This window comes from Poromitra crassiceps, assembly GCF_964638095.1.
Source record: "Poromitra crassiceps genome assembly, chromosome: 1".
Lineage (NCBI taxonomy): Eukaryota > Metazoa > Chordata > Actinopteri > Beryciformes > Melamphaidae > Poromitra > Poromitra crassiceps.
This window is the reverse complement of record NC_139623.1, coordinates 75170749-75191464: the sequence shown is the minus strand read 5'-3', so window position 1 is coordinate 75191464 and position 20716 is coordinate 75170749. Positions and strand designations below refer to the sequence as shown.

The window sequence follows — 20716 nt, the reverse complement described above, 5'->3', positions numbered from 1 at the left end:
AACTGTTGGTGTATGTTTGTTCTAGTAGTAATATTGTAAGTAATTGTTCCTCACTGAAATCTTATTCCTCTGGTGCCATGTTCTCTGTTCCAGTCTGTGTGACTTGGTTACTTGCAGTTCTCCTGTTTGAGACCATCAGTTACTTAAAATATTTTAATTTAAGTAAGCACCAATATGATATTTTGGAGAAAATATCTGTATAAATCTCTATAACAAAGAGGTTGTAATAGTGCAACATATCGTGATGATGACTAGCAGCAAAATGAAAAAAGTAACTGTGCCGATGCTAAAGCTCACCAGTCAAGACACAGCAACAGGCTTTGTCCAAGTCAGTATAATGACCATAACTGCCGTCTTCCCTCTCCCCTCTCTCTGTACCTGGCCAGGTGTGTGTGTGTGACCTCCCCCCCTCTCCCCTGTGGCCTCTGTTCCCCCGATTGACCCCCCTCGGAGGCCTGTGTGTGCTCCATGGCGCTGGAGAAGCTGCTGGGTTTGGGGAAGCAGCTGCTGAGGGTGAAGGTGGTGAACTGTAACTCCGAGGAGTCCCGTCTGTCCAGATGCCTCAACACCTTCGACCTGGTGGCGCTGGGCGTGGGCAGCACGCTGGGCGCCGGCGTCTACGTGCTGGCCGGCGCTGTCGCACGAGAGAATGCAGGTAAAGCTGCCAGCAAGCCAGGGTGTATGTTTGATTTGGAAAGTGGTGACTGACGATACAAATTTGGCAGGGGGTCTAGTCGTGCATTCCTTTATAACTGGGAACTGGTAATCTTACGATTTCAAAGGTCATGAGCTGGGACGGTGACGTCACCAGAACTGGTAGTTCCCATTCCAAACTCGTAGGAGCCTCAGCAGCCCTGACCTAAAAAAATCCAAGATGGCTGCAACAGTAGTTATAATCGTAGTAATGTTGTTTAGCACTTCTGTTTTGTTTGTGTCTCATTAAATCAGCTGTACACACAGCACTGACTAACATCTATCTGTGTGGACTGCAGTGTTTGTATGCGCAAAATGCCACGAAATGCCATGTTATCAACTGTTATTGCTAACAATGGCTAGCCTGGCTAGCGACTGGATCTGACCAGTGAACAGTGAACTTCCCAGCTCAAGTTTTCTGCAAATGGAACGCTAACAAAACGGATGTGACGTCATTTTTAGCCTCCACATCCCAGTTATTTTGCCATAGGGTCCCGTCCTCCCCCAGAAAATGTTGGCATTTTTCATTGGTGAGAAACTATCTGTCACTCTCTCTCTCTGTCTGCCTGTAAAGGAGGCGGGGACAAGGTGAACAGACACCAATAGAAACTATTTCTCATCCACTGGGAACGTGACGGAGTTCATCCTTTGTAGAGCCAATTTGATGTAAAGACATAAACCAGGGGTGCCCAAATTCTTTCCCATGAAGGGCCAAAACTCAATCTGGGTGGAGGGCCGAGGGCCAAAAATAAACGTTGTGGAATTACATTAAAATGTATTGTGTTTTATAGAAAATTAACATTCTAAATCTAAAATAACATTTCAATATAATAATCTACTTTTCATCTGTTTGGTAATTGTAATAATTTGCAATTGGTTATATATATTTAAAAAAAAACATCTGCATTTGTGGGGAGCTTAAACATTTAATCAGTAAACACCCCGTTAAAAACAGTTGTATTTTCCACCTTTGTAATCAAGAGAGAAATTTGACTTAATTCACAACTTGACAAATCCTCAAGGTACTTTGAAAATCAGCTTTATTGTCCATCTTTTGTAAACAATTTGCCATGACAATTTGCCAAAAACATGCAATATCCTGGTTGCTAATGTGGTTCATCCTCTGGTCGTTGAGGCCGCCTGTTCAGAGGGAGGGGAACTGGTTGGAATAGCGTGATCCTCCCACGTGCTATGTCCTACCGGTGAAGCTTCCTCTGTCAGGTGAAAAGAAGCGGCTGGCTAACTGCCCATGTCTCGGAGGAAGCATGGAGCCAGTTTCGGCTCTCCCCAGATCGGCAGAGGGTGGAGTAGCAACCAGGATAAATAAATTAAGTTAGCACTAATGGGGGATAAAAAAGGGGATAAAAATTTGGGGGGGGGGGCCAAAACAAACAGTTTGGCCCGCGGGCCCCAAATTGGTCAGCACTGACATAAACAATTCACCTTTTCCACTCCTCCCTACCAGACATCAATTGTCTTTTTTAGGGGCCACAGGCGGGATCTTTAGGGTGAGATAGCAGGTCAGCAGTATTATGCCACATAGAAGTGGTACACATCATCTGAACGCCGGGACCCTCAAGAGTCATTTGAGATGTAGCTCAGCAGTTGTTCTACTCGTAACTATGGAATAAGCATTGTGTTTTATTAGACATCTATTCACATGTTGAAAGTTTAGAGTGTATTGGGCTGAGAACATTATGATTATTTTATTTTATTTAACCTTTATTTAAACAGGGAGGGCCATTGAGAGCAAGTTCTATTTTTTGAGACACCCCGATTACAGCACATAATAACAATTAGATTGCATTATATAAAGCAATGAAAATGACATGAAAATCATAGCACACAAACAGGCCAAGGACATCAAAACAAGGGACAGCTTCAAAAGTATGATGGCCATAGGGGTGCAACAGATCACAAAACTAACGGTTCGGATCATATAACACAGTTTTTGAGTCACGGATCGGATACCGGTACTTTTTTCGGATCAGCAATAACGATCATCTCATCATCATTTAAAAAAAGCTACTTTGGTCTTTTTTTGTTTTTTTTTGGGGGGGGGGGGGAAACATTAGCCACTTTCAGACATGAACTCCGGATCAGGTGAGGGTTGCTTCCCACTGAGCCTGCCCCGGATGATACGTGAAGTGTACGCTTTCAGACATGAGGCATGTTACTTTCACACATGAGTAGCACCTCCGCAGAGTTTGTAAAGTAGAGAGGGGGCGGGGGCGGGGGAAATTTGGGCATGACCACACAATGGGGAGTTGTGAAAACTGACCACACAGCTGTACTTCACTGTCTGAGCATAGCCTTAAGTGAATCGCATTGACATTCAACAAACTATCACGACATGCAGTCTGAAAACAAGTTGCTAAAAATACATAATGGGCGATAACTGCCTAACGTTCACGGCATATAATCGTTTGCGCATAACATTAGTAATTAATTAAACAACCCTACAACTCACGCCCAGATGCATCGATTTCCTCGAGTCTCAAGCACTACAAATAAAACAGGTCTTTGCTATGTTCAGTCCCAAAATGCATCAAACCTACTAGAATTATACAGAATACAGGAAGCTAGACATTTTTACCTTCAAAATAAAATAAATGTATTACCGTACTTAGTAACAAAAAATCAGAACGGTCGACTCACTACGGGTTAAAATTGACTTTTCGAAGGGAGCAGATATTCTTCCAGTTTATCTCTGTTCTGTATCTTTCAAAACGCACACAAAAAAACATTTACTTTTGCTTTTATTTAATTGCCATTATTGCGAAGGAAGGTTATACCCGGAAGTTTTCGTTTTATACTGCCTGACTTGACGCTTATTGGAATTGAATCTTCACAAACGCTGTGTAAACGTTAAATCATAGGCATGAATGCAACCACATCCAGATGGCAGATACCCTACCTAGCGATGTCCAATACTGGGAAGCAGGAGACCCTCGCGTCCAAAAATGCTCATTAAATGTGTGTGCTGTGCGAAGCTATGCAGAAATGAAATAAGATCAGAGCCATGAGCCTTTCAATCCAGCAACATGTAGCCTGTTGGCCGACACACACGGAGCAGGTTCGAGCTTCATTTGGAAAAACTGAAACAGCATGATGTTTTTTTTGCTTGCTCATTCACATGGACTATTTATATAATAATAATAATCTGTCACGCTGGCTTTCTGTCTCTGTCCTCATGCACTCACTGAGCTGGCTACTTCACGGAGCTCTGGGGGGGGGGGGGGGGGGGCAATCCGCTCCTGCCACTAGGGCTCGAGGTACACTTACCTGCAGATAGGAGGATTGCGGGAGCGCGCATAGCTCACCAAAACGTGTTCGCACATACACCACCATCCGGATGCCCTCTAGATGACTCCCGAATTCCAAGGCATGTCTGAAAGCGGCTATTCAAATATAAATATAAATATAATATTATTATACAAACGAAGAAACAAGATTATGAATTTAAATAAACAAGGCATCTTGCGCGGCATCTCGATTCCTAGGCTTGCCCGCTGCGCTACACGAGCTCGATTCCTAGGCTTGCCCGCTGCGCTACACGAGCTCGATTCCTAGGCTCGTGGCCTTGCCCACCCTGCAGCTCGCATACGCAGCTCGGCAGCTGTGCGGCCTCCCACGTATCTCGGCTGTTGCGCGGCCTCGCCTGCCCTATTGGCACACGCACAATGTCTCCCTCAGTCCCCCTCTCTCTCTCCCTCAGTCTCTCTCCCCCCTCTCTGTCTCCTCCCTCTCCCTTGCCTCTCTCTCCTTCAGTCTCTCTCCCTCAGTCTCTCTCCCCCCCTCTCTCTCCCTCTCCTCTCCTCTCTCACTCTCCCTCAGTCGCTCTCGTCTCCCTCTTTCTCTCTCTCCTCTCTCTCTCTCTCACCTCTCTCCCTCTCCCTCAAGGTGCGTTCACACCGACCTATTAAAGTTTTTCGCTGGCGTCGAGTTTACATACAAAGTCAATGCAAACGAGCGATTGAGCGTATATTCGCCTGGGAGAAAAATCGCTGGGCGTCCGAGCGGCAGAGACAGAGCGATAGGGAGAAAATACGCTCGTCGCCCCAGATGAAATATCGAGCGAAAATACGCCGGCATCAGTCGCTCGCTGTTCAACGCTGATTGGCTGCCGTGTGAGAGTGAGTCAAGGATCACACTGGCTTGGAACAAACCGCTGGTTTATTGTGTGGCAACAAACCGCATTGACAGGCTGACAGCTGACATGAAGTGAAGTCTGTACTACCGGAATGGAGCACGCATTAGGAGCACGCTGATAGGCTTTAGCTTGTAAACAATGACGGTGGCTCGTAGTGGACAAACAGCATGACATTGCGTAACGTTATATCCCCCACATGTCCGTCATTTCGTGTGCCTGTTGATGAGCGATTTAAACAGAGCGACAGAGCGATTCCAAAGGGTTGAATCAAGCGACAGAGCGAAAAATAAATATCTCGGTGTGAACACAGCTTCAGTCTCTCTCCCCATCTCCTCTCCCACAGTCGCTCTCGTGTGTTTGTGTGTGTGTCACTGATGACATCATAAGTGATGTCACAATTATAAATTATAAATGTGTTTTTGTAAAAACGCGATTTTCAGAAAACCTTTCAAAAGTCATAGAGTGGTCCTCATTTGTGAAGATTATCCTGCTGAACACAAATCACCACTCCCATAAACTTTTGTTAACCATAGACCTTATTTCATGCATCTAACCGGAATCTCCATACCAAAATCCCATAGCCTTTTCCCCCTAAGAAACAACATGGCGATTTCTGGTTAAGCCTACAAAAATACACCATCCCTGTGGTATTTTTGAGCAGAGCTTCGGCAAGGCCACAGACAAAAAGAGAGACTAGAGCTGCATCACAATCTTGTGATCTATTTCAATGACAGTTTCCCAGTTACACCACTGAAAATGGCCGAAGTCACAGCCTGCAGGATTTCACTCTAGGAGGCGAAAGCGCCTTTTAAAGTGGCTTTTATCAATTGCTCGCCCTTCTGTAATGCAGTCATACAGAACTCAGAGACAAACGGAGTGAATGTTGAGAAGACATTGGTGTCAATGGCTAAATTCCCCTTTTGCCCCTTGTTTCTTAGTTTGACATGACAAGGGCAACAGGATCATTAGTGTGACACGGTGATAATTAGGGGCACTTTACACGAGGACGGTTTCCTATGGTGACGGGGAATTATTTTATCGTTAGTGCCTCCCTTTTAGACGGTGACGGCGAATTTGCGCTTAGGAAACGACACATTTTGAAACCACCCTACAGGGTGGAATTCTTGGTAACGCTCCCCGCTGAGCGTTCCATGTAATCGCTTTGACACGGCTCATTTCAGGAACTCTGACGTGCCTGCACACACGACACACGCGATTACGCCATAGCCGTGCGTGAGTTACTTCATGCTCTTTGGTGGTCTTGTAGGCCAGACTTGTGCGTAGCAGCAACTCGACCTCTTCCTCCGTCCAAACAAAGTAGTGTCCAAACAAGTGCTTTTTGCTTTCGCCATGACTGTAATTCTGTTCAAAGTTTACCGCTGCTGTGAGAGAAGTGTTTTAAAAGGAAGTCGCGGAAGTATTTATAGGCTGACCCGGCACTCTCCAAGTTGTGGAGCGACGAGCAACGTGAGTTGACCATCACACTGCCACCTAGTGACCTGGCATGTACATTACGGCGTTTTAAAAATTCAACAGCGCTCATGTAAACGGGGAGAAGGTGTGAAGGAAAAGGTGTGAAGGAAACGCTATTGTGTCGTTTCTTCCAGAAACTGTCCTCGTGTAAAGGGCCCCAGAGTGTGACGCGGTGATAATTAGTGTGATGCGCGGTGATGTTGATTGAAGGGATTTATTCTGTAAGGATTCAGGTCATGTTATTTCCAATTATTATGAGATGTATTAAAGCCTAGCAGAAATAGCACAAGTGTCTTATCTTATGATGTGATCTCCATTTTCCTCCAGGTCCTGCCATTGTGCTCTGTTTCCTGATAGCAGCCTTGGCCTCAGTGTTGGCAGGTCTGTGCTATGCTGAGTTTGGAGCGCGTGTTCCTAAGACGGGCTCGGCCTATCTGTACTCCTACGTCACTGTGGGGGAACTGTGGGCCTTCATCACCGGATGGAACCTCATCCTCTCCTACATCATCGGTAAAGATGAAGCCACACACAAGGATAGGAAGGTGGTAGAGAGTGGGGATTCGAGGGGGCGGGGGGGTATGGATTAGTGGCTAGGGGGATATCGGTGGTGTTTGGGGGGGAGGAGGGAAAATGGGCCTTAGGAAGTGGTGCCGTGCGTTTAAAGCACGGGTGGGCAACTGCAATTTTTTTTTTTTTTTTTTTTTTTACAGTGCACCTGAACGCAACATGCAATATACTAAATAAGATACTGAATAAGTATCCAAATGTTCATGTCATTCTGGCCAATTACTCCACTTCTGTTATAACATTTCAGTCTGGAATGTGGAATATCTTTCAATAATCTGTATGACTAAAAGGCTAAAAGAAATCTCATGTGTAAGAAATTACTGTTCTACATTGAAGTAAAAATTTAAATAAGTAACTTGTTGGTTTTGGATTTATTTAGCTTCAAGAGTGCATTTCTGTTCAAGGTTCAAGGTTCAAGGATATTTATTGTCATTCCAAAACATGAAACATGAGAGGGAACGAAATATGAACTCAAGGTCCTGGTGGATAGATCAACTAGATTAACTAGGATACCATAAATCATAAAATATCATAAAAACAACAGAGTACTAAGAAAGAAAAACAATATAAAAACATAAATTAGAGACATCATAAAAACAACATAATACCTGGTGTAAGAGCAAAGAAAACAGTTTAAAGTGCATGTTTCGCTCAACACGGAGCCACTTAAAGTTCATTTTGTTTCGCTCACAGCTGGCGGCATTAAAGTGCGAGGAGTGTGGCAGCATTCATTACAGGAGCAGCACATTTTAAATATATACATATATAGATATAATACATACTATCAAAGGGATCAAATATTGGTGTTTAAGACTGAATAATGACATCACAACTGTTCATTTAAAATGAGTTATTCCTCTAAACCTGACTTCAAATGCCCCAAATTTGTCGTGCCGGCGCCGTTCGACCCCCAGCCCGCAGCAAAATCTGGCCCTCTGGTCAAAGTTGCCCATCCCTGGTTTAAAGGTTTGCGCTTGTTGTATTTCATCCCTGTGTTTGCATTATATATCTGTTTCTACTGTACCATTGTATTTTTTTATTATGCCTCCGCTGGCAATAGCCAGGCCGGAGGCATTATGGATTCGGATTGTCCGTCCGTCCGTCCGTCCGTACGTACGTACGTCTGATGCCCGTTAATGCAATATCTGAGGAACGCCATGACGGAATTTTGTCAAATTTGCCTCAAACGTCGACTTGGACTCAAGGATGAACTGATTACATTTTGGTGGTCAAAAGTCAAAGTTCAAGGTCACTGTGACCTCACGAACGCCATTCCCAAGTTCGTTAACGCGATATCTCAAGAACAGCTTGGCGGAAGTTCTTCCAATTTGGCTCAAACGTCGAATTGGAAGCAAGGATGAACTACTTAGATAAGATTTTGGTGGTCAAAGGAGAAAGGTTAAGGTCACTGTGACCTCTCCAACGCCATTTTCAAGCTTTTTAACGCCATATCTCAGGAATGCCTTGACAGAATTTCTTCCAATTTGGCACAAACGTCGACTTGGACTCAAGGATGAACTACTTAGATAAGATTTTGGTGGTCAAAGGAGAAAGGTTAAGGTCACTGTGACCTCATGAACGCCATTTTCAAGCTTGTTAACGCGATATCTCAGGAACACCTTGACGGAATTTCTTCCAATTTGCCTGAAAAAGGCCGCTTGGTCTCAAGGATTAATTGCTTAGATTTTGGTGGTCAAAGTTCAACGTTACTGTGACATCACGACTGCTCGTTTCATGCTCGTTAATGTGATCTCAGGAACGCCTTGACGGAATTTCATCTAATTTGCCTCAAACGTCCACTTGGACTCGAGGATAAACTGATTACATTTTGGTGGTCAAAGGTCAAGGTCACTGTGACATCACGAACGCCATTTTCAAGCTCGGTAACGCCATATCTCAGTAACAGCTTGACAACATTTCTTCACATTTGGCTCAAATGTCAAAGTCTGGACAGACATGCATGTCGATTGCTCACTTGTTGGTGGAGGCATATATCTGCAGTGCGGTTGTTCTAGTTTTATTTATGTTTTTATTCTGGGAAGCACTTCATGCTGTACGTTTGAAAGGGGCTGTACAAATAAATGTATTATTATTATTATTATTATTTCATCCCCTCTCTCTTTCTCTTTCTCTCCCTCTCCCTCCCTCTCAGGTACTGCCAGTGTGGCCCGGGCATGGAGTGCTACGTTTGATGAGTTGATAGGGAAGCACATAGGGCATTTCTGCAGACAGTATATGTCTATGAACCTACCGGGTATATTGGCTGAATACCCCGACATGTTTGCTGTTCTCATCATATTCACCCTCACGGGTAGGAAATATCTCTGTCTCTGTCTCTCTCTCTCTTTCTCTCTTTCTCTCTCTGTCTCTTTCTCTGTGTGTCTCTCTGTGTGTCTCTCTCTGTGTCTCTCTGTCTCTCCCCCCCTGTCTCTCTCACTCACACACTAGGGCATTCACAGACTAGTCGACTAGTCGACTAGTAAAACCACTAGTCAACACTGTGCTTAGTAGTCGACTAGTCGTTTTAAATTTTTTATTTTTATTTTTTATTTTTTTAATCTTTAAGAAAGAACATGAGGTATTTACACGACATACATGGACTATCATATCCCATATCCCCCACAAAGAACATCAACAACAAAACAAAACCTGAAAACTGCATAAGATACACAATAATCCAAGAACAAACAAGACTATTGGACAAACAACCAAACAAAAACAATGCATTCAAAGTAAATACATAGATCTTGCCCTGTTGGCAGCTAGGAAATGCATAGCTTTAAATTGGAAAGCATCCAATCCCCCAGCTGTAGTTCACTGGTGGAATGAACTCTCAAGCTACCATATGTTGGATAACATTTACTACAAGAGCAAAGGCAGATTCTTAGACATCCCCAAAATATGGCAACCACATACAGAGTTTGACTTTAAGAACTTTTTACCCCAGTGTCATTAGGCTTATCAGGATAGGAGCTGAATGCATTGTTTTTGTTTGGTTGTTTGTCCAATAGTCTTGTTTGTTCTTGGATTATTGTGTATCTTATTACGTTTTGTTTTGTTTTGTTGTGTTTTGATGTTCTTTGTGGGGGATATGGGATATGATAGTCCATGTATGTTGTGTAAATACCTCATGTTCTTTCTTAAAGATAAAAAAAAAAAAAAAACTAGTCGACTACCTTTAGGGACGACTAGTCGACTAGTCAAATTCACTAGTCGTGAATGCCCTATCACACACACACACACACACACACACATACACACACACACAATCAAAATTATTTGACCGCTGGAAATGTCGCTGTGACAAAAAGCCCATATAAGCACATACCGTAAATTCCGGACTATAAGCCGCGGCTTTTTTCCCGTTTTTTGGCCCCTGCGGCTTATATAACGGTGCGTCTTATCTATGGATTTTTTCAGAATTTTTTTTTCAAATACAAATAAAATCTCTCTTTTTTAGCACTCTTTCTACCTATAAATCCACTTCTGTTTTAATTTCCTCTGTTGCCCTCTTTTCACCACACCGCGGACACTGTGTGCACTGTCGAAATAAACAAAGGTGTTGTGTTATGTTGTTTTGTTGAAATGTTACGGTAATACGGTAAATGGGAGCTTCCTCAAACAGCCAACAATCCCCTCTGTGCGTGAACCCTTACATATGGTAATTACGGTAAGCAAAGTTCATCAGCCCGGAATCACAACAAGACGAGCAGTCTCTCTCTCACTTACCATGGGGAAGGTACGCAGAAAGTCACACGACGCAGCTTTCAAGCTGAAAGCAGTCGAACTCGCACTAAAAGAAACAAACAGAGCAGCAGCGCGTACCCTGGGCATCGATGAGTCAATGGTGAGACGTTGGAAGCAGCAGCAGGAGGAACTGTCTCAGTGTAATAAGACAAAAAAGTCCTTCAGAGGCCACAAAAGCAGATGGCCGGAACTTGAAGATTCCCTTGAGGACTGGGTGTTGACCCAGAGAGGAGACGGCCGAGGCGTTTCCACGGTGCAGATCCGACTGAAGGCCAAAACAATCGCCACCGAGATGAAAATTGAACATTTCAGAGGTGGGCCATCTTGGTGCTACCGATTCATGAGACGAAAGGGACTGTCCGTCCGGGGGAGAACTACTGAACAACTCCCTCCCGACTACCAGGAGAAAATCACAAACTTCGGCGAATTCACACAAAGGAAGATCACGGAATATTATAGGAGTGTGAAAACATCCACAATCACCAACGGGTTCCAAAACGCTGGACTGCTGCGGGATGAAAAGGATGACGCCGCCACAGCTGGCGCTGAGGGCCGTCAGAGGCTTCAGAGGCTGTTCGATGCCGACAGTGATGAAGAGGAGTTCGTTGGTTTTGAGTGACAATGAAGGAGAGAGGAGAGTGGTTGACGAAGCCACCCTGAACCTGTTTGTTTCCGACACTGAAGATGAGGACTTTGGTGGTTTCAGTACGCAGGAAGAAGAGGAAGACGAGGATTAGTGACTTGACTTCTCTGGTTACAGGTTTGCTGCACATATACGGTAGCCTATTGTTGTGTGATTTTGTCTGGGGATTAGTGACCTGACTTTTGTTTTGTTTTGTTGAAATGTTAATAAATGGGAGCTTCCCCAAACAGCGATCTCTTTCCCGACATTCCTCTCTGTGCACGAACCCTTTCATATGGTAATTAAACATCAAAACACCCGCGGCTTATAGTCCGGTGCGGCTTATAGAAGAAAAAAATAGTCAATTTTGGTGCTGCGGCTTATAGACCGGTGCGTCTTATAGTCCGGAATTTACGGTACTCTGGCACACAAAAATGCATTATCACTGTTGCATCACAGTTCTGTCTGGATGACAAACTGCACATGGAACACACCATCCCCCTCCGCCTGAAACACACGTACACTCACACATGGAACACACCACCCCCCTCCGCCTGAAACACACGTACACTCACACATGGAACACACCACCCCCCTCCGCCTGAAACACACGTACACTCACAACAGTTGAGATTGCTGCAGGGGTGCATATCCAGTCCTGATAGTTACTGTATAAGTTATACCTTTTTTACATCAAAAGTCCCACTAGTACACGTGTTTTTGTTACCCAGGGAAGCAGCAGGGGGCAGCAGCAGCATCGCCTTTTAAACTTTTATATCACACTCTCAACCCGCGTTTCTCCACCGCTGCAGGCTGTCTCTTCCCCCTCCCTTTTCCCTTCTTCATAAAAAAAAAGAAAAATGTAAACAAGACCCTGATAATAAAAATAAAGCAATCGGTCATTCAGTGTTCATTCTGGGCCTGCCTCCTATTGCACGTTGCCACGAATTGCACTAAGGAAGAGCAGCTAAAAAGAAAGGGGGGGGGGGGGGGGGGGTTTGGTCAAAACGCTTCAAAAAAAAAAACCTCGTTGTAGACATTTTGAGTCATGCTTTACAGCCATTTTATGTAATCTTAACATCACAAGTATTTTGATACAATATTTGCTGCTTCGTTTGTTGAAATACCTTTTCTCTGCATCAGTCAGGCTTTTTACTTGTTTAAATGACATTAGTTTGAAATTTTTACCCGGAAGTTTCCATTTTGTTTTGGGTGGCCTGACACAGCGCCGTGAGAGATGTCTGTCCTTGTTGTCCTTGTCTCTGTCTATTGACTGTTTTTATATTCCCTTTTTAACCTTTTACAAGAGGATGCACTTCAATTTCGTTGTGAAAATGACAATGACAATAAAGGATCTTGAATCTTGAATCTTGAAAGCGCTAAAGCAGATGACCTACTTACATTCTGGCTGACTTGACGCTGTCTGCGCCTGGGCTGTGTGGTGCACTCGTGCATGAGAGATGCTTTTTTTTTCTCAGCATATTACGTCAATGTACAATAATTAGTCCGGGAGCCATGGGGTTGAACCTCGCTTCGTCGGATAAAGTTTTTTTCTCTGCTGATTCTTGTAGTTTGGGGGTACCTATTCAAAATACAGGAGGGTGCCCGGTGAGTACCCTTGAGCATTTTCAGATATTAACCCCTTAAGTGCCAAAATCGCAGAAAAATAAGGATTTATGAGATTTCACGCAAAATTCTCAAATCAAATGCATCACATTTGTTTTCTCCAATGTCTATTCATAAAGGAGGTCATGTACAATGTATTTCATTCCAAATTACATAATATTAACCCTTTTAGGCCGTGCCAGCAAAACAAACTTTTTATGACAATATGGGTCGTGCTGGATGAGAACATCCATTGAGCCTTTGCTCATCTCAAGTAGAGATTCAGAGTAGATGATACACATTGTGAGGTGTGAAGTGAACGGCACATTTTGCTGATGGTCTTCACGGTAGTTAAGCCTATTTGGATCTTGAGCATCCTACTCTAAAACATGCACAGAACATTGTGCATGGCAAACCATGCACTTCACACAGTTGCACTTATTGGAGTTAGAAGGGTTTTCACCTTCAAAATGTGTCTGGGACAAGTTTGCAATCTTCCGGTAGAGTGGTTGGGCTCAGTGACCTGTTGCATGTGTCTTTTTTTGCATCCAAATTCCTTAGTATTCAATGCTGGTGGCAGATTTACATTGAGATTTCACCACAAGATTGCATGAAAGTGGGCCCTTCTTAACATTCTCAATGAATGCTTCATTCGATGGTGGTAGAGCAGCTAAGTTTGGAACAGGCTGAGATGAAGGCAGTGACTTGGTCGAGGACCTGCTGGAACAGTGCAACCACATTGTCAATGGCCGATAGTTTGTACAGTTTTGAGGACTTTGATGACAGAGCCTTTTCCACAGTAAGACGCTACAGTGTCGCATCCCAATATGGCATGGGCTGGTAAAAGGTTCTTCACAACTTGTGAATGCTTGGCCAGTGTTGACTTGATGTCCACTATTGCCCTTTCCTTGTGGGGCGATTCCATGATGTGTGGGACATCCAGTCCTTCCTGATGGTAATGGTGAAGGAGTAGGATGAACACATCTACTTTAGCTCAGGAGGTAGAGCGGGTCGGCCAATGACGCAAGGGTTGGCGGTTCGATCCCCGCTCCCTCCCAGCTGCTGTCGTTGTGTCCTTGGGCAAGACACTTAACCCTCCTTGCTCCCGATGGTGTGTAGGCACCCTGCGTGGTAGTCTGCCGCCATTGGTGTATGAATGGGTGAATGTAGACTATCTACTGATTGTAAAGCGCTTTGGATAAAAGCGCTATATAAATGCAGGCCATTTACCATTTACCATTTACATCTGTGTCATCAGAAACCACTGAGATTTGATGTGCTTCTCCAGCACACCGGACCTTTTGGACAATGATGGTCTCAGCTTCCTCCTGCTGAGTTTGTAGATCATATCGGCTCCTTCTTTCTTCCAACCTGATCTCAATGGGGCATGGCTCCTCCCCTGTCACATGGCTCCTCCCCTGTCACCACCAACTTGTAGATGGAAAAGCAGATCTTGGGTCAGCTCACATAAGAGCTAAGGGATGGTGTTTCTAGCTGAGCTCTGTCTCTGTGACATCTCAGGTGATGGACTTGATACTGTAATCATAGAACATGTCTAAGATGAGGTAGACGTCACTGTCTGATAGATAAAAAGTCAGCCGTGTCATAACATTTTTGATGAAATCAGCTATGGTGCCATCAGCTGGCCAGTGGATGGTCCAAAGAAGGGCTGATCCATCAATGACAGTGACATCTGCAACACTGGCATTCCTCCTGGAGATTTTGACTTGGAGTGACTTCTTCAGTGTAGACTTGGATTTACAAATTCACATTCCGTCCTCGGTAAACATGGCAGTTGGGACTGGTGCCAGCTCATAGGCGAGGACATCCTTCATGTCAACTTCATGGTCACTAGACAACAGTGTGATTACCCTTGAATCGATGGCATTTAGGTCATAAATTGTGGAGATGCCAACTTGGATTGATTTGGTTGTTGTCATTGTCTTCACTTTGTTTGAGATGGTGAGACTTTGTTTGAGATGGTGTTGTAAGATCCCTCTGACCAGGTCTTCTCAACAGCTTCTAACATTGCCTCCTCAATCTTTATGGCACTGTCTACAATAGACAGTTGGTAGGGTGATCTTGATGTTCATGATGCTTTCCCCTGGGTGTTCATTGGGATCCGATGGATGGAGGCAGGTTTCCAGTTTCTGACAAAGTCCTTGACTTTGGCATGTGCTTAACCCATGGCTTTAGCCTCCACCTTGTGATAGAGATGAACCTATCTGTCTTATCCTCTTCTATCTCCTTCATGTCTGACACAATCTTGCAGCATATGTGGTGGCTCAGGGCCCATATCTTCAGTGCCTATGGCTTCACGGTAATCCAATGATCCCTCCATCACTGTGGCCGTACCTCATGAAAGTGGACTCTATGAACTGGTTGCTCCACAGGCCATTCCATATTCCACTAATGTGTCGCATCACATGCTGCTCCTGGAGAAAATTGCTTTGTGGAGAAAGCTTCTCCATGGAATGAAGATACTGTAGTATGGCCATACCTGATATGGTTGACATGGCCAGCATCTTCTGGAATGTGGTCAGATGGAGAAGCCAGTCACCCTCACGTTCAGCCCAGATGTATGACATCATCAGCATCATTGGTTTCACCAAGACCTAAACCCAAAGTCTGGCTGTTCTGGTCTGACTCATAATCTGATCCAAGGCTGCTTTCTGGAAATTTCTTACCGGAACTCCAGAGAGCCCACTATCAGCCATCAGTGAACATATAGCCCCAACAAAACTCATCAATGTGTGCATACCCCCAAGTAGGGATGTAACGATAACCGGTTTAATGATAACCGTGATACAATTCCTTACAATAACTGTACCGTTTAAAATGTTCATTATCATTAAAACTGTGGTACCGTGATTACAGTGCTTTGAAAAACATGGTAAATACTGTCCATCATCAACCAAAGTTGGCAACAGTCTCCCAGATGCAAACGTGCAGCCTTTGAGAAATGATTTCAGTGAGTGTATCAATCCTTTTTGGATCTGAGTTTTCAGTATAAAATGTTGTAAAATGATTTCAGTGAGTCTCTCAGTACTTTTTGAACATTTTCAGCATTTTCTTTATGAATACAGTGATAATACAATAATCGTGATAATTTTAGTCACGATAATCATGATGTGAAATTTTCATACCGTTATATCTCTCCCCCCAAGACGTTTTAAGCGGCACAGCCGCATCTATAAGTGACGTGTGTCTGTTTGAGGCGAGATGTGTGTGAGGCGAGATGCAGTGTCCCAGTCATCTTGACTTGGGTGGCCCAAGTGGGGCACAGACTCAAGAAAGGGTAGCACTGATTGTGGCATTTAGGAAGGATGTAGAAAGTTTTCCCTCACCAAAATTTAGCCTAACTTCACTCTAGCTTAAAAATAAGCCCACTACAGCCTCTGAAAGACAGTATTGTTGGCCACAGATGCCAGCATCCTCAGGAGTTTGGGGTGGCCAATTAGATTTCAGGGGTGGCCAGTGCCACCCCTGGCCACTCCCTAGAAACTCCCCTGCCGAGATGTGCACACAGGATTTGAGCAGTGCACCTAGACCCCTCCCCCCGGCTGTACAAGGAATTGAGAGTGGAGACAGAAAGTGTCGCAGCTCAAAGCCAGTGAAACATGCACACACCCACACAGTCGCGCACATACACACACACACACACACACACACACACACAGACACACACACACACACACACACACACACACACACACACACACACACACACACACACACACAGTGCCAGAGAGAGGGGAGTGGGGGAGAAGGGTCTGACTTGTGCAAACATGCACCACTTCAACACCTGGGAGTGATTTATCAGACTAAAAGTCATCTGCTTATTTCATGTTTTTATTGGGGGTGGGGGGGGCACATGGCGCGGGAATCAAATAGGCTACATTATACATGACATCCTAGCTCCTTTATGAATAAACATTGGAGAAAGCAAATTTGAGGCATTTGATTTTGCATGAAATCTCATAAATGCCGATTTTTATGGGATTTTGGAACTTAAGGGGTTAATATCTAAAAATGCTCAAGGGTGCTCACCGGGCACCCTCCTGTATTTTGAATAGGTACCCCCAAGGTACAAGAATCAGCAGAGAAAAAAACTTTATCAGACGAAACAAGGTTAATCAAAAAACAGCCTTTGGCTCCCGGACTAAATTAACCGTTAAGAAAGTCGAATTTCAGGCTGTGGGAATCACTGAATCTCACTTACTCATGCTGGAAAAGGGGCGGCAACTCAGGCGGAGGGAGAAGCAGGGTCGGAAAATCATGGGTTGGACCACTGCCAAGATTTGTAACGCCAGCCGGAGCAGAGCCGCCGCGTAAAAACCCACTTCACTTGCAGGGTCGCTCTATCGGCTAAACGGCCCGAGTGGGAAACTTTTTTTTTTTTTTTTCAATATTTTATTTTAGCAGCCTTTTTTTTTTTTTACAACACACAAACAAGGCAAACAGACAGGCTCATACACATGAGGACGAAAGAAAAGAAAACAAAAAAAACAAATACATATATATATATATTTTTTTATGTATTTTATTTATAGCATTTTTGAGTTTAACACAACAAAATCAGACAGAAGACAAGACAAGGAAAACAAAAAAAACAAACAACAACAAGACAACTGCCATATCAAAAAAGTGCTCATATGCATATCAGTCCATAGAGTAGTGCAAAGTCCAGTTTGTCCACAGATTTGTTGAAGACCAGAGAATGAGTCCACAGAACCAAAAATCCGTGCAGAGTCGAGGAAAGTCCAGAGACCGGGTAGGAAAGTTCAGGTTAGATTAAATCCCAGCAGTTCAACTTTCAGTACAAAACAGAGCAAAATTAAGCCACAGGTTGACTCCTCCTCTCATTTTTAACATGTTCAATAAATGGTCCCCATATTCTGATAAACTTATGGTGAGTGTTGGACAGAGTATACCGAATTTCTTCAAGATATAGACAGGACACCATGTCATTTAACCACTTCTTGAAACAAGGAGGGGAAACTGATTTCCACTCTCTCAGAATAACCCTTTTTGCTATGACCATACCAAACATGAGGGCTTGTTGTAAGGCTTGAGGAAGAGTCAAAGAGTGTTCAGAGCAACCCAGTATCACATCAAGACCGTCTGGAATGAAATCTGTACTATATATTTCACTGTACAACTGAAAAATACGCTCCCAGAAATGTTTGAGTTTAGGGCAAAACCAGAATAGATGACCCAGGGTCCCATCCCCTGATTTACATTTGTCACAGAGAACAGAGACAGAAGGAAAGATTCTGTTCAGTTTGGTCTTAGAAAAGTGCAGCCGGTGTATGACTTTAAACTGAATGAGTTGAAGTCTAGCATTAATAGAGCATGATTTTATTCTTTCCAGACCCTCCGGAAAAAGTGACTAGAAGGGAGACCAAATTTCACCTGAAGTTCAGCGAAGGATGCAAATTGCTCGTTAATGTATAAGTCCCTTACTCTGGACAAGCCCTTATCTGACCACTGTGAAAAAACAACATCCATCAGACCTGGCTTAAAACAGGGATTATTACAAATAGGGGCATAAATGGAGAGTTCTGGAAGGTTCAGCACTTTCTTGATTTGCCTCAAAATCTTGAAAGAATTCCACAGAATAAAGTCGTCCTTCAATTGCCTGATAGGAACATTCGGTTTGGAAAATAAAATGGCTGCTAAAGAGGACCCAATCAGTGACACTGCTTTGCAAGATTCAATCTCAGGCCATCTGGGGTGAATTTCACTCGACTGACCATTCACAGCTGGAGAATAATTCCAGAAAACCCATGCTCTAGCATTACATGCCCAGTAATAATGTCGAAAGACAGGGAGACCCAGGCCACCCTCCACTGTAGGCTTCTGTAGATGCGCCTTGGAGATACGGGGGGGCTTGTAGGCCCAGATAAAGGGCATAATGATGGAATCTAGCGTCTTAAAGAAGGAAGCGGTGAGAAAGAGTGGCACATTCTGAAAAATATAAATAAATTTAGGGAGCACTACCATCTTAATAATATTGACACGCCCTATTAAAGAAAGGGGGAGGAGTTTCCATTTCTCTATCATAGTTTTGAGCTTATCAATCAGATCCAAATAGTTAAGTTTAAAAAGAAGCTTTGGGTTTCTGGGGATATTAATCCCCAGGTACGTAAAGTGATTAGTGGTCATTTTAAAGGGTAGCTTATCAAGGAAGACAGAGTCAAGGCCATCTGACAAAGGCATGAATACACTTTTTTCCCAGTTAATAGTAAACCCGGAGAGCTGTCCGAAATTGCTAATCAGATCAAGAAGGGGAGAGAGGGATGTCCTAACGTCTGACAGGGTCAGGATCACATCATCTGCGTACAATCCAATGGTGCTATCAGATGTTCCGCAGCTTATTCCAGTAATTAGGGGGCTTGCCCTAATAGCAATGGCCAGAGGTTCGAGAGCGAGCGCAAAGAGCATCGGCGAAAAGCAACAGCCCTGTCGAGCGATGCAGCGAAAACGGGGGTGATCTATCGTGATTAGTCAGAACACAAGATTTGGGGCAAGCATAAAGCATTTTTATCAAAGTTATAAATTTCTCGCCAAAACCAAACTTTTCAAGTGTAGCAAACATGTACCTCCACTCAATCTGGTCAAAAGCCTGCTGCGCATCCAACGAGATAACAGCAGAGTGGGGTAGTTTAGTGGAGTACATTGTATTCAACAAGCGTCGGGTGTTAGAGAAGGGGCATCTCTCCGGGATGAACCCGGTTTGATCAGAGTGGATTAAAGTACCAATGTGTTTGTTTAAACGGTTTGTTAAAACTTTCGCGATAATCTTTTGATCACTATTTAATAAGCTTAAAGGACGATAGGACGTCACATTAGTGTCATCGCAGCCTTTTTTCAATAATAGACAGATGTGAGCATCATATAAAGTACTAGGAAAAATACCATCTTTCACAGAGCAATTTACCATCCGGAGTACAAGGGGGGCGATTGTGTCTATATGTGCTTTGTAAAATTCTATTCCAAACCCATCCGGGCCGCAGGCCTTGCAATTAGGAAAGGAGCGAATGGCAGTTCTGATTTCGTCCAGCGTAAAATCAGAGTCCATATCCTGAATTGCATCTTCACTAAGAACTGGAATGTCGAGCTCATTTAGAAAATCAGCTACATCCGCATCAGTGGCTTTAGATTTAGAAGAATATAACTGACTATAAAAAGTAAAAAAAGTGTCATTGATTGACTTAGGATCAGTTATCAGCTGTCCAGTGGGAGAAGAAATTTTATGTATCGCCCGATCAGCTTGTACACCTTTCAACTGTCTGGCGAGCATTCTATCGGCTTTATCACCCAACTCAAAATGCTTCTGTTTAAGCTTACGGATATAGATTCCAACCTGTTCCCCAAGAATATGGTTGTACTCATATTTAATTTTTAAGATGGCATTAAGGGTGTCCTCGGAGTTTGTGTTGCGGTAAGTATCTTCCAACGCGGACAACTCAGCCTCGATGTCAGAAAGACGCCTCAGCCTGGACCTTTTACTAGAGGATTGGTACGAGATGATGTGACCCCTCATCACTGCCTTAAACGTCTCCCAAAGGATTGAATCTGAGACTGCGCTATTGTCATTTATGAGCAGAAAATCTGAGATTTTGGCTACTATGTAATCACGGAAAGACTCATCTGATTGGAGAGAAGGGTTATATTTCCAATTATAGTGAGGTGCTTGGAGGTTGAAATCTATTTTCACTGCAAGAGGGGCGTGGTCGGAAACTAAGATACTATGATAAGTTGAATTGATTACATTTGAAATGAGGTTAGAGTTAACTAGAAAATAGTCTATTCTGGTAAAGGTGCCGTGTACAGGAGAGAAAAAAGAATAA

General features: G+C 43.7%; 1 protein-coding gene across 1 annotated transcript in view; it reads left to right on the top strand.

Annotated features, from left to right (window-relative positions):
- Positions 1 to 468: 468 nt before the first annotated feature.
- The window catches only part of slc7a1a (solute carrier family 7 member 1a), a gene marked incomplete at both ends in the record, with an annotated part of 58434 nt that continues 38186 nt past the window's right edge, over positions 469 to 20716 (top strand). The window contains 3 exons of the mRNA XM_083657242.1: positions 469 to 655; positions 6647 to 6829; positions 9039 to 9197. Coding sequence (XP_083513368.1) covers positions 469 to 655; positions 6647 to 6829; positions 9039 to 9197 — 529 coding nt within the window. The remainder of the gene's footprint in view (positions 656 to 6646; positions 6830 to 9038; positions 9198 to 20716) is intronic.